The 21,771-nt window shown below is 42.1% G+C and overlaps 1 protein-coding gene across 1 annotated transcript in view; it reads right to left on the bottom strand.

Moving 5' to 3' along the window:
- Positions 1 to 1,507: 1,507 nt before the first annotated feature.
- The window catches only part of FBN1 (fibrillin 1), a 233,936-nt gene continuing 213,672 nt past the window's right edge, over positions 1,508 to 21,771 (bottom strand). Inside the window, exons 55-65 of the mRNA XM_023510045.1 lie at positions 20,947 to 21,078; positions 18,858 to 18,983; positions 18,078 to 18,284; positions 16,213 to 16,338; positions 15,915 to 16,037; positions 13,767 to 13,883; positions 13,369 to 13,497; positions 12,510 to 12,629; positions 7,403 to 7,634; positions 4,262 to 4,436; positions 1,508 to 2,809 (exon numbers count right to left, since the gene is read on the bottom strand). Of these exons, the coding sequence (XP_023365813.1) occupies positions 2,420 to 2,809; positions 4,262 to 4,436; positions 7,403 to 7,634; positions 12,510 to 12,629; positions 13,369 to 13,497; positions 13,767 to 13,883; positions 15,915 to 16,037; positions 16,213 to 16,338; positions 18,078 to 18,284; positions 18,858 to 18,983; positions 20,947 to 21,078 (1,877 nt within the window). The 3' untranslated portion in view covers positions 1,508 to 2,419. The remainder of the gene's footprint in view (positions 2,810 to 4,261; positions 4,437 to 7,402; positions 7,635 to 12,509; positions 12,630 to 13,368; positions 13,498 to 13,766; positions 13,884 to 15,914; positions 16,038 to 16,212; positions 16,339 to 18,077; positions 18,285 to 18,857; positions 18,984 to 20,946; positions 21,079 to 21,771) is intronic.

The raw sequence follows: 21,771 nt of genomic DNA on the forward strand, positions 1-21,771 counted from the left end.
TTACAAAGCCAAGTTCTTCAACTATTGAAAGTAAAATTGAAAAGGTACAGATAATTGAAAGGTACAGGTTTAAATCTCAGGATTAAAGAGAGTTCCAACAAGACGAATATTTACAGTGGAACAATGAGGAAAATGTTTTGTTACAGTCAGAAACACGGAAAATATGCTGCTCAAATTTGTTGGCTCTGGAATAAATAAAATCCAGACTTAGACTATTAAAAATATCAAAGTGATCCGTTATATGCCAACTCTATTTTCTTCTGTTGTTGGTAATAAAGAAAATCCATTATTGAATATAATGCAGTTCTGGTTAAATTATCAAAGACGTTTTCCATAATGCAAACTGTTGTTTCTCATATGCTAGATACTGTTCTCTAACAATTTTAATACACTTTTATCACATGGTTCCATAGGTACAGAGTTAGAAGGAAATTTTGAGTCATATTTTAACCTCCTATCCAAGTACAGACCTTTTCCATAATCATTATTCAACTCCTCTCTACTGAGTATCTAATATGAGCAAGATTTTTTTTTGGATGGCAAAATTAGAGGTACAAAAACAACTTCAAGATGGTCTGTGGTCTGCTGGGTGAAAGAAAGCACCCTTTTGCAATGGCTGCCTTTAAGCCCTGCCTGAAACTCTTCTCTCTGGTGATAGGCAGCTCGCCACAATGCAAGAAAACCCATGATTTCAATGGGGATCTCCATGATTAGGACGGTGTGTATTAAACATCAACTGACCTTGATTTTGCCTTCTGGTATAATATGAAAAAAAACTGCTCTATTGTCTTTAGCTTAGCTTTTCAGTGATTCTGAGAGGTCTGTCCTGTGTCCTACCCATTTCTTGCAGCAATCTTATTTCCCACTATTTTCACTACCACAAAATGCTTTATGGCCTTTAGGGATTTTAAAAATTATTTCATATCAATGGAATGAGCTTAACAGCTAAATATTTAATATTGCACTTAAAATAAAACAGCATTTTCAAATTATGGCATTTGGAAACCGAGAGTTGTATCATTCACTTGGATCCAGCCTGGAATTATCCCTTTGTCATTAGACTTACATTGACTAACAGAAGATCGTTTTGGGGAAAAAAGATGGAACACCTAAGGTCTGCCAACACTGTGTATATCTAAGGGAAGGGCATCCTAAGTCTTTTATAATGAAATTCATGTGCTCTAAGACAATGACTGAATTTGATATTTGAAAGTATTTAAATCTTGAGAGTTTAAAAGTCACAAGATTAATTAGGTCATGTTTCAGAAATGACTCAACAATCTAAATTTCTTACTAGCAAGTCAGGTTAATGACACCAGACGCTGCTGTTTTTAATGAGTGAAGTAAGGGACTGACTCACATAGGTTAAAATTTCTTCTAGTGGTTATACATTTGGCACCTTTCTAAGCCATAACTAGCAGACTCAGGATAATTTAACTCCAGGAGATTTAGCCTCCAGCATGGCCCCTCCACCCCCAAATCTGTGCAAGAACACAAAGCCAAGGGGTAAACTAAAAAAAAAGAAGAGATTGTTTTATTGTGACATTAATGACATCGACCCCTTGTTGACAGGATTGACCGAGGGTAATCTTGGCGTATTGCACACGCTGTGATGAGGGTGCACTGGAAATCCTCTGGCTGCTGAGGTTGCTTCCTGGTCCTCCCAGACCTCAATGCATGTGTGGGCCAGTCACAGAAGTTTCATTACCACTTGGTGTATACATTTAACAAGTCTTTGGTCTTAATAAGCACCATTACAAAACCCTCACAATTAAGGGCATTATTATTCTAGTTTATAAATGTTTTCAATGATAAAAAATAGCACGATTACAGTATACACACACTTAATTTACATGTAATGTATTATACTCATAACTGAGATAAGCTACTGAACTAACTTTGGTTGATTGAAATTAATGAAGTATTTGAACTGAATACTTGTAATTTGGCTTCTAAGTTGTGTAAATATTACAGTGCAATCATAAATCTAGTTTGAAAATTTACTAGCACCAAATAGATATTATAAATGGCCAACCTAGTACTTGTATTTGGAGAAGCGGAGTTTAAAAATTTGAAAACAATAGAAGAGTCCATCAATTGGAAGCACATTCCTGTAGGTTTGCTGGAAGAATGGCATGCCAGCATGGATGGCCAACCCCCAATGGAAATACACGTCCCAGTTTTCAAGATCAACACATATGACAAGGCAGCTTAGCTACAGAAGCCTGAGAAAGTGGTTGTTTTGAGCTAGGGAAGTTGCCTGTACCTTGCTTTTGTTAATACAAGAATAGTGCTTATTTATACAAATTTACTTGGTGGAAGATTGTACCTAAGATATGAAGATTCTGATTGGGGGAAAATATAATTCTACCTATCTATATTTGTTTTTCTTTTAATTCTTTGGTCTCTGGATGGTGAATTAATGAAGCAAAATCTGAATTTTCATCTTCAGATTATCACCCAGTTCACCACTGAGGTAGTCTTTGTCATATTTGTCTTCTAGCTGGTTAAGTTCTTTCTTTTTATAAAGTGGAGTACTACTGATTTGTAATGAATAGGTTCCAGCCACTGGCTTCTTCTTCGTGAAGTGGAGGTAGCTGATCCCTTCCTTTTGGTTGATTTTAAAGAAACCATCTTCATTTCCAGAGTCGATCAAGTATCTGTTGTGATTTGTCAGAGTCGTAAGGGCTGGAAGGAGTTCTAGGATTCGGACCTTGTTACTGACGTGGGAAACATTGAAAGCGAAGATGGCTGTCTTCTCAACATCCCAACTTGCAAGACTCACGTTAGCCTCTGTCTCAGCCTGATCCTGGAAAGACACCCAGCAATGGATTCAATACAATGTGGATGCGCTACTTAGTCTCGTATTAAAGAAAACGTTGAGTCCAATCTCACACTAATACCACTTTCTGCACGTGTGGCCTATACTATCTTGAAAACACATTCATAAGGCACTTTGTTCATTTTTAAATTTTTTTTTTTTTGAGGCAGAGTCTAACTTTGTTGATACTTGGTAGAATGCCATGGCATCATAGCTCATAGCAACCTCAAACTCTTGGGCTTGAGAGGTCCTCTTGCCTCAGTTTTTCTTTTTTAGTAGAGACAGGCTCTCACTCTTGCTCAGGCTGGTCTCAAACTTGTGAGCTCAGCCTCCCAGAGTGCTAGGATTACTGTTGTGAGCCACCACACTCGGCCATAAGTCACTTAGTTTAAATCGCAACTGTGTTAAGTTGGCATGTATTTATAAGATTAAACTGATGCCAGGAAGAAAACCGGTTGAAATGACTTGTGTTTGGAGGTCTTTAATGAGGGAGGTCTCAAAATGTGGTCCCAAAACAAGCTGTATCAGCATCACCTGGGAATCTGGTAGGGATTCAAATTTTCAGCACCATCCCAGACTTACTGGATCGGAAACTCTGGAGATGTCTTTTGGAAATCCATTTTAACAAGCCTCCTAGGTGATTCAGATGCATGCTCAAGTTTGAGGACCACTGTTTTGGTAAATTATTTTCCCTTCAAAGACTTATTTTCCAAACCACAGGCAGATAGGTTGTAGCACCTATACTAAGAGCCAGTCTATTTCAATTTCTTTTCACTGATATAAAACCATCCCCTCCTAAGGACACACCTATGAGCCTACTTCCTGACTGTGATGATCTGCTAATGTTCAATGCTTTTCACCTGGCTTCTTGCTGGTCTCTCTGGGACCACATGTGCTGGAGTCTATGGGCCTGGAGCCAGAGGTCTGGGTGAATATCTGCATTTCTGAGTTGACTGAAAGGCTATAGCAGCCGTAGGCAAAGAAAACCAGGCTGCTTCAGTCCCATGTTGTTCTTGTCTGCAGGCCAAGTTCCCTCACACTCCACATGGCTCTTTTCAGTAGAGGAGCCTCTAGCTCTCAGAACTTGGCGTCCCCATGGAAGGAGCACTATGTCACTTCACTCTTCTGCCCACTTGCTGTCCTGGATCTCAAACCTTATCCTTTCAGCAGACTTTGGGTGGGTGTTTGACTTTCTTTTTGGCGAGACAGAGGAAATGAGCAAGTATGTGAAAACCTTTGAATGGCCACTCCCTAAAAGCAGCAAGAAACTCCAGGAAGCCCCATAGCCTCATATAAAATGCAGCCTAGAGCTCAGGGAATGTCTGGATTTTTCTCCCCAGGGAACTTTTTCACACTTGGGAGCATCTTGGAGGAAACCACAAGAATCTGAAAGGCCTTCCCCCTCTAGGAGATGTCAGGAGAAACCACCTTCTGACCCACCTCAGTGCTGAAGGCATCGGTTTCGTTGGCGCTTCTCCGCCTCCTGCCTCGTTTAGGGTAGCCGTTGATCTTACACTCGTAACAAGCCTCTGGGGAGAGCGAGTTGTCATCCATTTCACCGCTGACGGGTGGCTCTGGATTCCCTCGGCCCATGCCCATTCCAGAAACACAGTGCCTGAAGTACAAGAGGAGCACAGATGTTTTTCATTAGAATGGGGAACAGGGTAGTGGTGCAAGAGTTCAGGTGAAGCTTGGTCCCTGCATTCCGGACATTCAGCCCTGTGTGTCTGCTGGATGATGGCTGGTTCTGAGACCCACAGTGAGGTCCTCTGTGCTTGGCCTCTAACCCCCAGCTTCCTAAGTTTAATGATTTCTTTCTATTACCTCTCAGCCTATTATCTGCCCCATTCATTTTCCAAACCTAACAGGTCAGGCATTCTGCAGTATTTATGCTGGGGAGGGGACACGGAGTGGGACAACAGAAGACTGGTGGAGGAGAGACTTGAGAAATTAAATTAAAATGTCTTTTTTATTTTTTGAAACAGAGTCTCAAGCTATCTCCCTGGGTAGAGGGCCATAGTGTCATCATAGCTCATAGCAGCCTCCAACTCTTGGGCATGAGTGATCCTCTTTCCTCAGTTTTTCAATTTTTAGTAGAAAAAGAGTTTCGCTCTTACTCAGGCTAGTCTTAAACTCAAGCAATCCACCGACCTTGGCCTCCCAGAGTGCTAGGATTACAGGCATGAGACACCAAGCCTGGACCTAAAACGTCTTCTATTTATGAAACAGGGTCTAGGACGGTGAGAAAGGTATGAGACATCACAGTTTGGTTTCTTGAACCCCATCACATCCACTCCCATGACTCCTCAATCAAGTTCTCAGCAATCATGCCTATGCGTTGACCTTTTGCTGACACTACTGACAACAGGAAGAAAGCCCCAGGTGCTACCTGAAGGTTATTTCCATAATAAACTGTGAAGATATACAATATATAAAATGCATGTATAATATGTAATATGCATGTATCACAGCAAGTTGCTCAACTGTGGGAACTGTGCTCAAGTCATTCAAAACCACTAGGGCCATTGGCTCTGACTCATGCAAAGCCGGACAAACAAACCCATGCCCAAGAGAGAACTACTTCAGCTGTTTTTCTTTGCCTTTCAGTTAGCAAAGCCAAGTTATGGAGGGAGGCTTGCATGTTTCACAAGTACCTTGTTTTGTTATTCTGCTTACTATTTCAGAGGCCACTTGGAATGTGTATTTATCAGGCTCCTCTTTCCAAATGTGTTGAAACATTTGAATAGTCCTCAAAGAATCTTCATTTGGGGCAGAGTATGCTCTCGTGATTTAGAGAGGCTACAACTGTTATAAGTGGGCAGATTTCTACCAATGGATCATAATGTAGACCAAATATTATCTAGCTGGTTTTTCTGTTTTTGTAATAGCTGACCTACTCTTTATAACTCATTTCTTTTATGCCTTTAGAGTTCAAAATAAGATGCCAACAAGCTATTTGTTGTAATTCACAGCCATTTATGGGTTCCCACTATTTACTTCGGTCTTGCCAGAGCCCACATGTTTCCTTTCCTCTTTCTTTATTTTACAGCATGAAATGCACAGAAACAATCAAATGGATGAAATGATACGTACTCACCCTGTGTGTGTCCGTATATATCCATATAAGGACTAAATTACTGGGAGGTAAGCCCCAGATTTGCAGGCTTTAGTCCCTTTCTCAGAACTCCTCTCCAGTATTTTCATACCCCAGGAACACCACTTATAAGAAGTGTGACTATAAAATCCCACTGGCCAAAAGCCAGTTTGGAGTGTCACAAGTTTTTCTGGGAAAAATGGTTCTGGCATTAAACTATAAAGAATGAGTCTACTGAGAGCCAGACACAAACATCTGGGAATTTGTGTCCTGGTGCTGGCATTCTGTGGGCTTCCCACGAAGCATTCTTTCACCTTCAAGTTTACAAGGTCCAAAATGAATCACTTGATGTTTGTGTGTCAAGAAATCAGAGACCGCTAGATTAATAATTTGGTATACATGCATATGTGTGTGGGGGGACTGTAAGGGTGTGTATGTGTATTTAATACCTCTGTGTTCCTAATTAAAAAGTTAAAATTTGCGCTCCCTCTCTGGATAGCTAAAACTAGATAAACACCCAAATCCAGATGAATTCAGCAGGGAAAAACAAAACTTTGAGAAACTTACCACAAAACTTTTAAATTATTGAGTAAAATAAAAAATATGCCCTCCCTATCCCAATTCTTACACAGACACATGTATAATTTGACAAGGTTTTCTACTTGGAAAATACAATAGCTATTTCAACTCTCACATTTAATGCATTTTTGGTAATTTTCATTTGAGACAGAGCCTCAAGCTGTCACCCTCAGTAGAGTGCTGTGGCATCACAGCTCACAGCAGCCTCAAACTCTGGGTTTAAGCGATTCTCCTGCCTCTGCCTCCCAAGCAGCTGGGAGCACAGGCGCCCACCACAATGCCCAGCTATTTTTTGGTTGCAGCCATCATTGTTGTTTGGCGGGCCCAAGATTCGACCCTGCTAGCTCAGGTGTATGTGGCTGGTGCCTTAGCTGCTTGAGCCACAAGTGCGGAGCTATTTTTGGTAATTTTCAATGTAAATTCAAGCTCAAAATGTAAAATCTGATTTAAAACCCTCAACAAAAAGGTAAGTCTTTGATGTCTCTTCACAGGAGCTGGATAAAAAGGCAATTTAAATCAAGATAGAATCTTGCCTGCCCCACAAGAGCGGATTGGTAGGTGCAGGCTGACCCTACTTCAGACTCAGAGTGGCGGAGAGGAATCTCTACAGAGAGATGAATCACATCCCAACAAGATTCGAAGACCAAGAGAATGAAAAAGAGAAGCCACCTAGAGAGATACATACAGTGTAGTTTCTGTTTTTCTTTTATATTCTATAAATTTCCAGGAATCCAGATGCCCCCTTTCAGATAAAATAACCTAAAACCCTTACAAAGCTAACAAATTGGTTCAAGGATTACATAAAGCATAGTTCTCCTCTACCAGAACAGGTAATTTTCAGTTACATATTTTTAATATATGAGGATTGAAAGAGTCTCCAACCATGACCAGGGAAGAGTGGTACTTACCCTTGACCTATCCGGAAGTAACCAGGGGGACAGCCACACACGTAGCCACCCTCGGTATTAGAGCAGCCATAGCTGCAGGGAGCCTGGGAAGAGCCACATTCATTGATGTCTTGGCATCCTCCGCTGAACTGTTCGTACTGGAAGCCAGCGGGACACATGCACTTGTAGCTCCCCAGGGTGTTGTGACAGGAGGCTCCTCCACAGATGTGAGCGCTGAGGCACTCATTTTCATCTGCAGGGATAACAGAAGACAAGGCATGAGTGACACCAGCCAGAGATCAGGTCACTGGCTGGGCTCAGGCAGCTAAGGCAAGCAGGGGCGGCTGGGCTGTGGGGAGAGAATGATTCTGGACATTCTACAACAGACAATGATGTCCATGTGAACTTGGCTATTGCCATGCTGTGGCAGAGGAGGTCAGATGCACCAGGTGGACAGCATCAGAGGACGGTGCTCTGAGGATCTGCAGGATAGGAGCTCACACTTGTATCCACTGCTCCTTCTGAGCATCTGGTAAAGAATGTGGGGAAAGTCCATAGCAAGAGTTTGGGTTCAGAGTGGGAGAGAAGGACTCAGGCAGTTCTCCGTGCCTTTGCTTCACAAGTGCACAGCAAAAGGACAAATATCCCCAAAGCAGAGGCCAACCACTTCCCCGAAGGCTCCTTTCCCCATCCTCTTTCGGGATGTACAGGTCTGGCAAGGGCTGGTAGTCTGCCTGGTGCCAAAGCCACCAGGTTGTTGCTCTGGGGGGTGAATAGTGCCCTTTGCTGTGTTGGCTCCCATCCCTGAATGGGTCCCTTCTTATTCAAACCAGTCTACTGCCCAGAATGTCTGAGCCATGTCTAAAGCTCAGACACTTTGTGTGTGAGTGTGGCTGGAAAAGATTTGGGGCGGACTTCATAAGCAGTAATTGGGGAAAACCCACAGGAGAGACAGATGCTGCAGGGGTGGCTACCCACAGGGACCTGCCAAATCTGATGGTAAGAGGCAAGAAAAAGAAATCTCACTTAAAAAAATCAACCTGAAGGGAGAATACCATGAGTTTCTCGTTATTTCCAATTTATAATTTCTGAAAATCTCTGATATATTTTTTGTAGACCTGCTTTTGTAAGGCAAGTTGGAAACTTACTGGTAAGACATTTCTTAATTGCTGCAGCTCATTTTCAGACTTACCGGGTCTGACAATAAAATTTGTAAACTCATCCTAAAAAAAGTGCTATATACCCCATTGCTAAATAGCACTCTGGTCACCTTCGAAGTACTCCCTTTGGCCATGTGGTCACCACAGTGATATTCAGCAATGAGGTATGAAGTACTTTTTCTAAAATGACTTTGCAAACTTCACTGTCAGACCTTGTTGACTTCATTGTCATTGAGAACAGCAAACAATTCCAGAAAAAGAGCTCCAAAATTGCTTTGAAGGGTGGACTAGGTACTGGCATCAGTGCATAGCTTCCCCAGAGGAGCATTTCGAAGGTGACCATAGTGATATTCAGCATTGAGGTATGCAGCACTTTTCCTAGGATGAGTTTGTGAATCGTCAGAACGTGTATGTTTATTTGCATACAGATTAGCCTTCTCTTTACTTAGTGAATACCTACTTCCAGTGGAAGAGAGGAAGGGAAAGGAAATGAACCTGTATTAGATGCTTAAATACCTACGCTAAGACAGGACACAGGTGTTTCACATTCTTTCCCTTAGCCTTCCCAACAATCCTGAGAGCGAGGTATTATATTCCCTGTTTTACACATGAAGAAAGTAAGGCTCAAAGCTCTTCCAAGATCTCAGAGCCAGCAGCTGCAGGGCAGAAATTCACAGCCAGGTCTGTCTGACTGCAAAAGCCATGTGCTTTCTTCTAGACCACAACATCTCTCCAGAGACTTTCCCACATTTAAACTGGTACTTCCTTTCTCCTAGAATTAGTTTTGCCTTTTTTGCTAAGGTAGACTCATTTATTAAAAAAAAAAAATCATTCAAAAAAATCTAGTTTATATTCTCCTTTTCTTTTAAATGAGAAAACAGGTGGGTGAAAGTGGTGGGGGCAGGATGCTTGCTTCTATCTTGTATATATTTACCACATATTCTCATTCCCTTCCTCCTCCCTCCCTCCTACCTTTGTCTCTTTCCCTCCTCCTTTCTCTCCTCTCTTTCCTTTCAGGTATAGGTCTATGATCTTAACTCTGTCTGTTTCAAGATCCTTTATATGCAAAGACCCTGGAGTCCCCACTCAGGTTACATAGGCTCCAGGATTACTGAAATGGAAATAACTAAATATGTCATCATCCATTCTTTTCCCCTCTTTTAAAATTAGGGACCAACAGACACCATGGGCACCAAGCTCTATGGCAAACAAAGAATGGAGAACTGAGGGTATTTACTTCACCCCTGGGCTGTGTGTCTTCTTCTTGCCCTTGCATGACCACCCTGTACCCTTTCCACCTGCTGTTGGCTCCAGGGGGCTGATATGTAAGGAGCTCAGCCAGAGACTCAGCCCTCTGGTTGAATCTCAGCCCTGCGTTTGCTGTTGGGGCCCTAGTAAAACTTGTAAGCTCTGTCCACACAGAACTTAGAGTTATTCTGTTATTTTTTTACTCCAATGGGCAGAAATAGGACAAATGGTTAGAAGTCAGAGGGAGGAAAGCTTCAATCTTTACAAAAAAGACATTTCTAAGTATTAAAGCTGACTATATACAGGTTGGGTTATTCAGAAGAAAGTGGTATTCTTGGTGGTATTCAAGTCAAACTGGGATGTGCGGGGAGATTGGAGAGAGCTTTATATATTAGTAAAAAGGTCAGACTAGTTAATCTCCAAGGTTCTATTTAACTTTGAGCATCTATCCATTACTATAAATACACATTGCAGTCAGGAACCCTCTTCTTTCCCTTTCACATTCTTTTTAAATTTTATTTTGCTGTTTTCCCTCTTCCTGAGAATTTTATACAATGTAAACTAAACTTGCTTATCTTGGTTGAGGAGGTGGGATGGAGTACAGCAAAGATTAAGATAAGGAACTGGCAAATGGACAGTGCTTAGTGCTTGAAAATAGTACACTTGGGCATTCGCCCTTTTTATCAGCAGACAAACACTACAATTTGGTTAACGTGTTTTCTGCTTTTCCTGATCTTTTCCATCCTATGTACCCTGGGGCAAGTGGCTCCATAGGATTTTTTCCACATTCTAAAATACTTCTTCTATTCTAGTTGGTACTTAAATTGGTGAGGCTTTTATTCATTTTGTTAAAAAAAAAAGACAACTGTGATTTTATTAAAATAGCATCAAAGTCTGAAAACAACTTACCAAAAGCAAATTGAAACCTACTACCATGTCCTCTAAAATCAAAGGTTCTAGCATCAGGCTTGCATTGTTTTGGATAGCGGTGGCCTTAAGGGAGTCTCAGCAGTGGATCCCCAGATGCAGGATATTCCCTAGGCCAAAAATGGTCAATTTCATCAGCAAGCTGAAAGTTTGATGTTTACTTCTAGAGAGCAATGAAATCAGTGGCCCCTTATCCCAAACCCAGCCACCTTGGAAGAGTGAACTTCTGGCCACTGAGGAGTGAGGATCCAGAGAGGGCCGGTCTAAGAGATCTGCTCTGTGTCTCATGGCTATGGGGTAGGCATCCTGGCCCAAAGCAGTGCTCATTGTGAGTAACTCTAATGCTTGAGATTTATTAGGACAATTTTGCATTTTGGGGCATTAAGAACCCCATAAGTCTTCTGACTTCTTAATCAATTTATTATTCTAGAACGTCTAGACAGGAGTTGATCTTCACAGGACCAAAGTAGAATCTCCAAGACATTAGGGCCTGGCCTGGCCGCCTCTATTATTCCCAAAATGAAAGAAAGAGGAGGGGGAGGATAGAAGTGACATTATCTCTTCTCTTTTATATTTTTTCTATAGCTCCAGTTTCACTAACAAGCCCCATATCATGAGAACAAATAGGCTCACATACAGGGTGTTGGATCAACAAAGCTCACTCTAGAAGTTCTGTGAACAATGTCTGAAGTTGGTGATCAAAATCAAAGCTCTTTCCCTGAGCTGGTAACAAAGACATTTTCATGAAAACCAGATCATGAGTCAGAGAGCTGTGCTGCCTAAGCTTCGGTCACCCCCACATACCTCTGCAAAACTGTGTCTCATACAGAATCAAACTAGATAAGAGAGACAATGTTGATAAATGAAAAACACTAAATGTGTCTCCATGTGTACTATAGCAAATCATCACAGAAGGTGGACCTTCTACCCAGGAAGCAGTAATTATTTGAGTTTTTGCTAAAGAAGGCTCTGGACCCAAGAATGTGACAACTAATACCAGTTATCCAAGCACCAAACTTGTAGTGGTACTCTGTAGACACTTGCTGAATGGGAAAAAAAAAGTGAATGTGACCCCTGAAAGGCAGTCCTAAATGGGGTTCTGGTCTCTGGTATGTCACAAAAAAGCCGGGTAAAGACATAGTCCATCCCTCCCTGGGCTTCTGGTTCCTCATCAATAAAACAAAGGGCTGGAGCTAAGGGGCCTCTGGTGTCCCTCTAAACTTGCCATGTTTTGATTCTCTGCTGTGTATTAAGAGTTATTTTCCCACGACATTGTGGAATCAAAGATGACATTATTTCAATTTAATGAGAGAGTCCATCAATCTCCCTTAATTATCAAAAGAATTTAGCAATCCTAAAAAAACTTGCTGTGTCTACAGCTTGCGCTCAAAGATATGTAGAGATTAATAGAATCGCTTGTGCGTCTTCAGGTTAAAAGTCGCTCAAAATAGGCATTGGAGGGCTGACATTTTTCAGTCAGAAGGAGGATTTTGTTGACCCCTGAGGTGAGCAGAACACAAGCCATCTAGCCATCGTGCAGAAGAGCACAGGGTGCTGGGAGTCAAGGAACCCTGGGGCATTGCCTTTCAGATGCTCCCAAAGCACCCTTCTGCATACTTTTCTTAGTTTGCTATTTTGAAAATACTGTTACTTCCATCTGGTTTCAACTCAGTTAGGGCAATTCTGAATATCTGTTGCTTCAACGACAAATTTAGGGTTTGGGGAAAGAAAACAGGGCTTTGTCTCATAGGAACTGACAGGCGCATATCTTGCGAGGGGAAAGAGCTACTTGCCGACACACTGGTTCCACTGGTAGTGCTGAAGGTAGCCCTGGGGGCAGCTGCACCGGTACCCGCCGATGATGTTCTGGCAGCCATGCTGGCAGCGGTGGTTACCCTCACACTCGTCCACGTCTGAAAGAGGAGCAAAGTCACCTTTAAGCTACCTGGCTCCAAGGTGCTCTCTAAAGCCACATTTATCTGCATGCTAAGATGAAAGGTGATTTGAGTAAGAAATCTGGCCCCTAAAATATTATTCTACCACCTAAAACCTCCAGAATATCTACTCTGAGGATGTTGCTAGGTTCAAGGAGAAGAACATTTGGAGTTCCCCAATAAAAAGTCTAGAAATAAAAATGAAATTAGTGCAAAGCCCAAAGTACCCTATGGAATAGCTCTGAAAATTATTCCTGTCTGCTTTTTTTGTGCCAGAATTAGAAACCAAAAGGTGTCAATGCTACAATAAAATCCTAAAAATAGCATTTAAACATTTAATTATATATTATCAGGAGACTTATTTCTCATACGTTTAGCATATGTTACAGAAATCCCTCCGTGGCTCTAGGCCCAATGACCAGAAAATTAATGCATCAAATTTAGGAATCTGGCTAGCTCTTTTTCTTAACTGAGTTATTTATTCTCTATCAGATTAAATTAATAATTGAGCCCCCCCATTTTGATATATTTAGGAAAGGCATCTGTTAGAGATAAAAGATGAATCACTAAGATGTGGAACTGCACAATTTTAGTTGGGTGTGACCCATGCTCAGTTCTGATATCTCATAGAAGAGGAGGAGGAGGAAGTTGTAAATGACCACATGGGTCGCCTCCATGAGGATCCCCCATCTGGATCACATCTGAGCCTTCTACCCACCTTCGCAGCTGGCACCACTCTGATCGAGTGAGAATCCCCGCTGGCATTCACAGGTGAAGCTTCCAGGCGTGTTCTGGCAAATGCCCTTAGACCCGCAGAGGTTGATGTCAGAGGTGCATTCATTGTTATCTATGAGAAGCAGGGGTCGGGGGAGAAGGGTTAAAATCCCTCTGAACTTCCTTGTATTGTTTAAAAGAAAGTGAGGAGGAAGCCTGAGAAAAGGCCAAATGAGGCCAAGAAAATTTTCGCCTACATGTACGCACACGTGTGAGCACACACACATGCACTCACACACTTTTTGAGTTTTTGTTTCCTTGACCCAATAGCAGAGAAAATAGAAAGTAATCTCTTAAAGGAATAGCTATGTCCCATGTAGGGGTTCTTCCTCTTCTACTTACCAATGCAGGCTGTGTGGTGTTGGGTAAATCCGGGAGGACATTTACACGTGAAGCCCCCAATGGTGTTAACGCAGAGGAACTGGCAGTTGTGCTGCTTAGTTGCACACTCATCAAGATCTACAAGAAAATGCAAGATGGGCATTCGAGTTGAGCTCACAACGCAGGTGCAAAGAAGCTGCCCCTTGGAAGAGGCTCTAAGTTTGGATTTCTAAATTCAAATGACGTTGGCCAAAACAGAGCTACAGCAAATGACCAGGAGGAACCCAGGAGATATGGGTTTGAAAGTTAAAACAAAGTCTCAATTTAGATGAAAATTATATATAAAAATGGCTCTAGGGGGTACCCAAGGAAAACCCAATTCCTTTTAGTTAGATAAATGCAGAAATTCCTCACCAAAGGAATTTCAAATAAATTATGAGATTTTTAAACAAATTATAAAATAAAGTAAAAGCTTAGCAATTCTAAACAGTTTCTAGAGCATCAAAAAGATGCACTTAAGTTGAAATAGAAAAATGTTGAGGCTGAAAATAAATCTTTGCTCAGTTCTCTTTTGTTCACTGTTTTTAATCTGCTCAAGTGAGGTAGTAGAAAAAAAAAATTCTGGCTTCTTTGGTTAGGGATTCTCCTTTGAGTAAAACTAAATTGAGCAACCAGGAAGAAAACAAAGGAAAGAAAAAACTCATTCTACATGAAAGCCACTTTAGTAACACTGCCTGCAGTGTTCAGCCAACACCACTTCCTGCATCTCAATAAAATCCTCCGCTTAACACACCTCTTTCCTCACTGCCTCCATTTCTAGTTTTATTCTCAACGCCAATGCCAATTCAAAGTACGAAAGAGATACAAAAGATGCACTAGCTTTTAGTTGAATTTTAATAGTAAAAAATCTTTGTGCATTTAGGAACCTTTGTTTTTTTTATAGTGGCCTTATTTGATCACAAATTCAGCCACCAGGCACCCAACCTATGTTGGCCAAAGTCACTTGAATTTAGAAATCAAAGCTGCAGGTCACTGCTGGCTTTGCTAGTGACTGCTACTGCCAGTAATGTCTGGAGTGGACCTAACCCCAGAGAACCTCCCCACATTTGTCCCAGCGCTGACTTCTCTCAAAGTGGAGCCCGTCCTGTGCTCTTCCCACTGCCAGCGTGCTGACTGATACGAACCCTCTGTTTTGCTTGCTCAGGGCCTACAGACCAGCTTCCCACCTCTGACCGAGGAGCTTTGCTAGAGCATTGCTGCATGTCTGCTGAAGCTCACTGGCCAACAGGGGAGGGAGATGACTCGGTGATTTTTTGCAACCCTGTTTCATAAGTACAATACATGGAGAACAGTAAGACTCTCTGTTCTCACCTCTGAGCCTGCCCTTCCTCCTCTTCTCTCCTCAGGGGCACATGCTGGGCCCACATTCCTCCCAGGGCCACCCCTCCCTTCTCCAAATCCTTCATTTTCCAAGTTATCTTCAAGTATGACTCACCTCTGCTATTCGCTCAATATGGTGGTCCTACTGTAGAGGAAGATGTGTACGGGAGTAAATTTACACCAAAAGAATTTTACAAAGGATAACTTCTGGTTGAAAAGGAATTTCTACCTAAATGTTTGCTGTTTCTTAATTCCATGTGATATTTGTCTTAAGGAAAACTCCTAGAGGGCAGGAATGGCCTTAATTTGTAGAACAAAAATTTTGAGACAGTATTTAATTGGGTACAATGTCCTCTGGGATCAGGGTCACTGATTATTGTGATGCAGCACTTTGCTGGAAATCTGGACTGTGCAGTTGCTGAACAGACAGCGGAAGTATAAAAAGAGAAAGTAGAGAGGAGGCAATAAGGTAAGAATTCACCCCACTGGGGCCTAGGAAAGCTGGCCCTGCTACCCCTGAGACCCTTGAGGACGGCCCCTACAGACACCCATGGGGCATGTAGTGTAGGCAGCAGCTACCACTGGTTCTCTATGATCTCGTATCTCAGCCTCCTTCCCTCTCTCCAGTAGAGGTGGTAAGTCTCCCAGAGGCACTAGCCCCAGAGATGCCCCTCTGCAAGGTCTTGTGGCTTGCCTATGGACTCCTTACAGGCACATGGAATAAGGAATGCAGCCACGTGTCAGGGGCCAGCTGAGTGGGCTGAGTGGCAACAGGAAACTCCACTTTACCTTTACAGCTCCTCCCGTCCTCTTGCAGAATGTAGCCTTTCGGGCACGAACACTGGTAACTCCCTTCTATGTTTTTGCAGATAAAATTGCAGGGTTTGGGAGCCTGGTTGCACTCGTTCAGATCTGGGATCAAAGAAATACAGGATGACTGCCCATCTAAAAATGTCACCTCTATGCTATGATCATTGTCCTATATTTTCCCATGACATTACAAAGGTTTTCTAGCTTGGAGATTTTATTTTTTTGCCATCATCTAAAATTTCCACTTGGGAAAAACCATCAGACATAGAACACTTACCTACACAGGAAGTCCCGGTTATATCTGGAGTGTATCCAGTTTTACAGATGCAATGGTATGACCCTCTGTCATTGATGCACTCCCCATTTCGGCACACGTCATGAATAACCTTGCATTCATCGATGTCTGCAATTTAATGAACACAAATTAAAATAAAAGTGATATTATAAAATGGACAACATTAATACGTTGGGGTCACTTCAGTGAAAACACTATCAATAAAGTGAGCTATTATATTATGGACCTAAGAAGTTAAACCAACAGGACAACAGCATAAATTTCATATGTAATGGTAGGCACATTGAAAGGCATTTGATCTGTTAAATTTATACTGTTTTTCTCTTTTGAGTCGCTGGAACCACCACCCCCTGAGACAAGTTGGTCTTTCTGCTCCATCTCATGCCATTGAGCTTGCCTGCTGCTGACATCTCATCACTGAATCATTGCAGTGGATCCTTTGACAAGGAAACCCCATGTCCCCCCAATATTATATGTCCAAAATAAGAAAGGAAGTTTTTTTTTTTTTAAGTATTTTCTTTGTTGTGTTGGAAGTTAGTCCTGAAAAATACCAAATTACATTATGTTAGGGCAATAGGATCCACTTTTCTCCTTTGGTGAGGAGGGAAACAAACCAGGACTCTGGAGTGGATGACAGGGCGGGGCTTTTGTAGCCTGCAATGGAAGAGAGACCCTTAGCCAGGGCTCCATCACCAGGAGAAAGACCAGGTCAATATGCACTGTTGAGCTTTAAAGCCATTTGACCCACCCATCTCCCTGCTGCTCAGGGAGGGGCCCATACAAGCACTTTCCACAGGGGTTATCAGCCCTGCCTGCCCAATAACCATTTTATAACAATAGCTGGGGAAGCCTGACCTTTCCACATTTACTCTGAAGTACAATTTAGCACCTCCTCATTGGTCTCAAGAAATGAGTCTTTTCTACCATCTCGGTTAGAATCATAAATTGCTTTTGGTCACTCCATCTTATCTGTCCAGTCTTGTCTCTCTCTCTCTCTTTTTTTTTTTTTTTGCAGTTTTTTTGCCCGGGGTTGGATTTGAACCCGCCACCTCCGGCATATGGGGCCAGCACCCTACCCTTTTGAGCCACAGGTGCCACCCCTTCCAGTCTTGTCTTTTACCACACCCAGCTCTATTATTCTGCCTGCAGATCCAACTTTCTAACATGAACCAAAACCTTCTTAACCTTTTTCTTCCCCCCTTACTTCCGATTCCTTCCTAAGGAGCTCAAAAACCAAAACTAAAACAAAAAAAAAGCAAAAAGAACCCCCTCCTTTTCCCAGTCCTTCGATGAACCAAAACCCAACTGCAGTTGCTGTTGCTAAGCACAGGAGTCATGCTAGTGACAGGCCTGGTTCAGAGTTGCTCTCCACACCCTGACAGCCTCATCCTGCTCTAGTTAGAGCAGCCTGTGCTCTTTTAGATGCAATTGTGTTTCATTGCCAGGATATCAGTATTTGCACTTCTTTAGTGAAATATGTTGTAGCCAATTTTATGAGTCAAAATACACCTGGATGTACTGTTTTGGAAATTTGGTAATCATTTATTTCAAGGCTTATCTAAAAATTTTATTCTGAGTATCCAATAACTGACTTACAGCAAACTTGCGTTTGAAAAGCTGGGGACTCTCTGTAATGCAAAGGGAGCCAAGTGCACACAACTCAATCAAGTGGACCCAGGACAACTTGGCCTTGAATGTCTAAAACACCACGAGGAAGAATTTTTGTTGGCCTCAACTGTGCAACTCAGCCTGGGCATGGACTGTAGACTCCACATGCTCATCTGTTCATCATAGAGAAACAAACCAACAGATTCCCTGCAAGTATTTTTGGACCATAAATGAAGTACCTGCTCCATTGGTCATGAATCCCCGGCCGTGGGGGCAGAGTTTCTTGAACGCCACAGTGCCCTGGAAGGGGCAGATCTCACACTGGGGCCCCCAGCCTCTCCCTCCGTCACAGCAGCATTCAGACTTGGTGACGGGGTTCCTGTTGCTCGAGCCGATCTGACACATGTTCTGTAGCACCTCTGTGAAGCAGTACCCTACCCGGTTGTCTGGAAGGGACATCACATGGCGAAGAGGATTTTAGGAAATTGTATGAGCATCGTAGGGTTTTAAGAATTTGGTCAGATATAAAAAACCAAAAAGCATGTAACACTTTACCCTGGGTGAGAAGAAGCGAGAAGAGAAAGCTGGAGACAGCAGTGAAAGAGAAAGGATGACGTCTGAGGGAAACAAATAAGAAATTCAGTGAGTAGGCAGGAAGGCATCGGCCTAGACAAGCTTATTACCCTATCTGCTCCCAGGAATCCAGGGGAATTGTCATGCTACAGAGAGAGGTGGGGGCAGAGAAACATACGGAAATGCATCCTGATCACCAAGGGCTCAAAAAAGGCAGCCAAGAAAGAAACTTTATACAAGTGATTCAGTGATAAATTAGCAAGGGAAGAATTTAGCTGCAGGGTGGTGCGCAGCCCAGTGGATGATCACAGTCACTAAGTCATCTCCAAAATATGAACATTTTTCATCCCCACTCAAATTTCTTTTATTTCAAAAGAAAGATCTGGGTTTCAAGTACCCCAGTGTGTGAAGGTTGAGGTTACAAGCATGCTGCTGATTACACTCACCGAGGCACTCGTCCTGGGTGGGGCTGGCTGTGAACCCGTCGTTACACTCGCAGGTGTAGCTCCCGCGGGTATTAAGGCAGCGTCCGTTCTCACAGATCCCTGGCTTGGTCTGACATTCGTTCTCATCTGTTTGGTTTCATTGAGAGGACCAGAAACAAAATGAGTCATCTTAACTATTTCACAGAAGGATGCAGCCCCTCCGTCCTTCCCTCCCTGTATTTCTCCCTCCATCCCTTCCTTCCTTTATAATTTACCTTGAGAACAGCTAATCTCTTCTTACAGCTCAAAATTCCAAAGGTATAAGAGTTTATTTAGCAAAAGTCCCCCTTCCTTTTCTATTTCCCAGCCACCAAACTCACTCCTCTCCTGGGAGGCAACCCAAGTCCTTGCTAATATCTAATGTGTCCTTCCAGAGATGGATTCTGCACATAAAAGCTTATACATATGTGCATGTAATTCTGCTCTTTTTAAAAACATCACTGATAACATCGTTATATGTTTAAACATAAATGATAGCATTTTATGTATACTTACATTTTTCATTCAATAAAATTTAAATCTTTCTATACCGGTACAGAAAGAGGATTCTCAAAAGATTATAAGTGAAGGAAGAAAATTTGAAGACCGACATGTTAAAGAAATATTACAATAGTTCATCAGAATAATGTTTTTAAGCATCAGTGTTGACTTGGGGGAGTCTATACAAACTAATTTTCAGATTCAAATAGATTACGTTTATTGCAATATTTCAATAATTCAATATTTCAATTTTTATGAAAATATTGAATTTTCAATAATTCAATATTTCTCAATATTATTAAGAAATAATAGACCATAATTCAGTCTCCTAGGTTTAAAAGGAATGTTAAAATACCTGGAGATTCTTAGAATTGTCTGAGGTGCTTCCCATCATATGAGAGCAGTTCAGAGCAGTTCAGAGTTCCTGATTTAGAGATCTTACTAAGAAAGGCAGAGAGTTGGAAGGTGACACCCACAGCAGTGTTAAAGTAGGTTAAATCCAAATGCCCAAGCCACCCCTAGACCAATTAAGTTCAAATACAAGAGGCTGCACTTGAGTTCTCCATGTGATTCCAACGTGCAGCTGAGGCTGAGAATCCCTGACTCAGGAGGCGCCAACGTCTAATTATTAATCCACGCACTTTCTTTCTCTGTGCATTTAAGTAACTGTTAAATACTGTTTCAATCTGCATGTTACAGAGTGAGGGGGCAATGATATTTTTAATCTTCTTGGCTGACAACATAAAATTCTGATGATATTTATTTTTAAAAAAGAAGAGGATGCATGTGGGCATTTCTAGTAATTTTCTCCAGTAATTACTGCCGAAGCAGAGGTCAGAACAGCTTTTCTGTAAGGGTCAGACAGTAAATATTTCAGGCTTCATGGGCCATATGCTTTTCATTGCAACTACCTGGCTCTGCCACTGTGGCAGGAGAGCAGCCATGGGCAGTAGGTAAATAATGATGATATCCTTAATGCAATAAACGTGATTTATAAGAACAGGTGATGCGCTGGCAGGAGGGCTGTAGTAGTTTTCAACCCTTGGTCTGAAGCTGTGTTCTCAATGCTGGATCTATATTAGAGTCAGTTGAGAAGCTTTAAAAATTATTGGTGCCTGGACCCCACTCTAGACTAGACCCTTTTTTCTGAAGGAAGAGCCTGCTGGTTCAGAAACACTGCTGGCTCAGAGGGACCTGGCATTCGTACTCAATGTTAGGGCACTAGCAACAGAATTGAGTCAACAGGGAGGCACTCTGGGGAGAGAACTGACCCCCAGATCAACAAAGGAATACAGAAAGTAAAGGAAGGATACAGGAGAGACCCACTGTCCCAATCCTGGCAGCAAATGGATCAAGAAAGTAGGGAGAAGCCAGTTCAGAGGGAAAGAGGTACAGTGCTCTTGAAATGCATGAATGATCAAGAGGCACTGAGGACAGTTAGACATGAGGAACGAGAGGCACAATGGCTCAGGCCATGACAATCACAGTGCCACACAGACCCAGAGCCCAGGCTCCTCTGTCTGCTGCCACCCTGAACTCACTCGAAGCTCCTTCCGAGGGATGCTCTTACCTACGCAGCCTTCTCCGTCGGGTCTCCGCTGATACCCAGGCCCACAGATGCACATGTAGGTGCCGATGAGGTTCTTGCACTCCATCTGTTTTTCAGCACAGTCATGTTTTCCCTCTTCACACTCATCCTCATCTGTGGGAAATGTGCAATCACAAATTTGTAAAAGAAGTTACGTTAGTTACTTGCCGGTTAAACATAAAAAATGGTAGCAAGTGATCAATTTTCATCTATGTTATTTCAGCACTGGCCTTACTTCCTTTTGCTTTGTTGGGTGTTGACACCTGAGCGTGGCAAAGAGCTTCCTAACCAGCTCTGCATTTGAAGAAAGTGCTCCCTAACCAACTGATAACCTCTTCAAGAAGCATGATCCTAATCATGCCTTTCCCCTGCTCCCTTTCCTTACTTCTTTTACACCTTTCTTGAAGGAACATTTATAATTCTCTTTGATTAATTAAATGAAAAAAGCTTTATATGATTATAAGATGATATAGTATAATGAAAATTATAACAGCATTATAAACACAACTACAACAATAATTATAGCAACAGAACTACAGTCATGTAGTGACTTCCCATAAAATAATGAACTAAACCTTCCATTATGAAATGTGATAATATTAATAAATATGTTATGAGAATAATAAGTATACAATAAAAGGCTTGGTTTTTATACATTAATGAAAAACCAAGCATTTACAATTATCTTACTCTCTGCTGATTCCTCCCTCCTTCATATTCTTTTTTCCTGGGGTTCTTTGGGCCTTCCTTGGTGCTTACATTGCATTTTTGTCTTTCTCTCTTTCCCTTTCATATGTTCTGAGCTGA

The sequence above is a fragment of the Otolemur garnettii genome, unplaced genomic scaffold (assembly GCF_000181295.1).
Source record: "Otolemur garnettii isolate 467f Iridium unplaced genomic scaffold, OtoGar3 scaffold00011, whole genome shotgun sequence".
NCBI classification, from domain to species: Eukaryota; Metazoa; Chordata; class Mammalia; order Primates; family Galagidae; genus Otolemur; species Otolemur garnettii.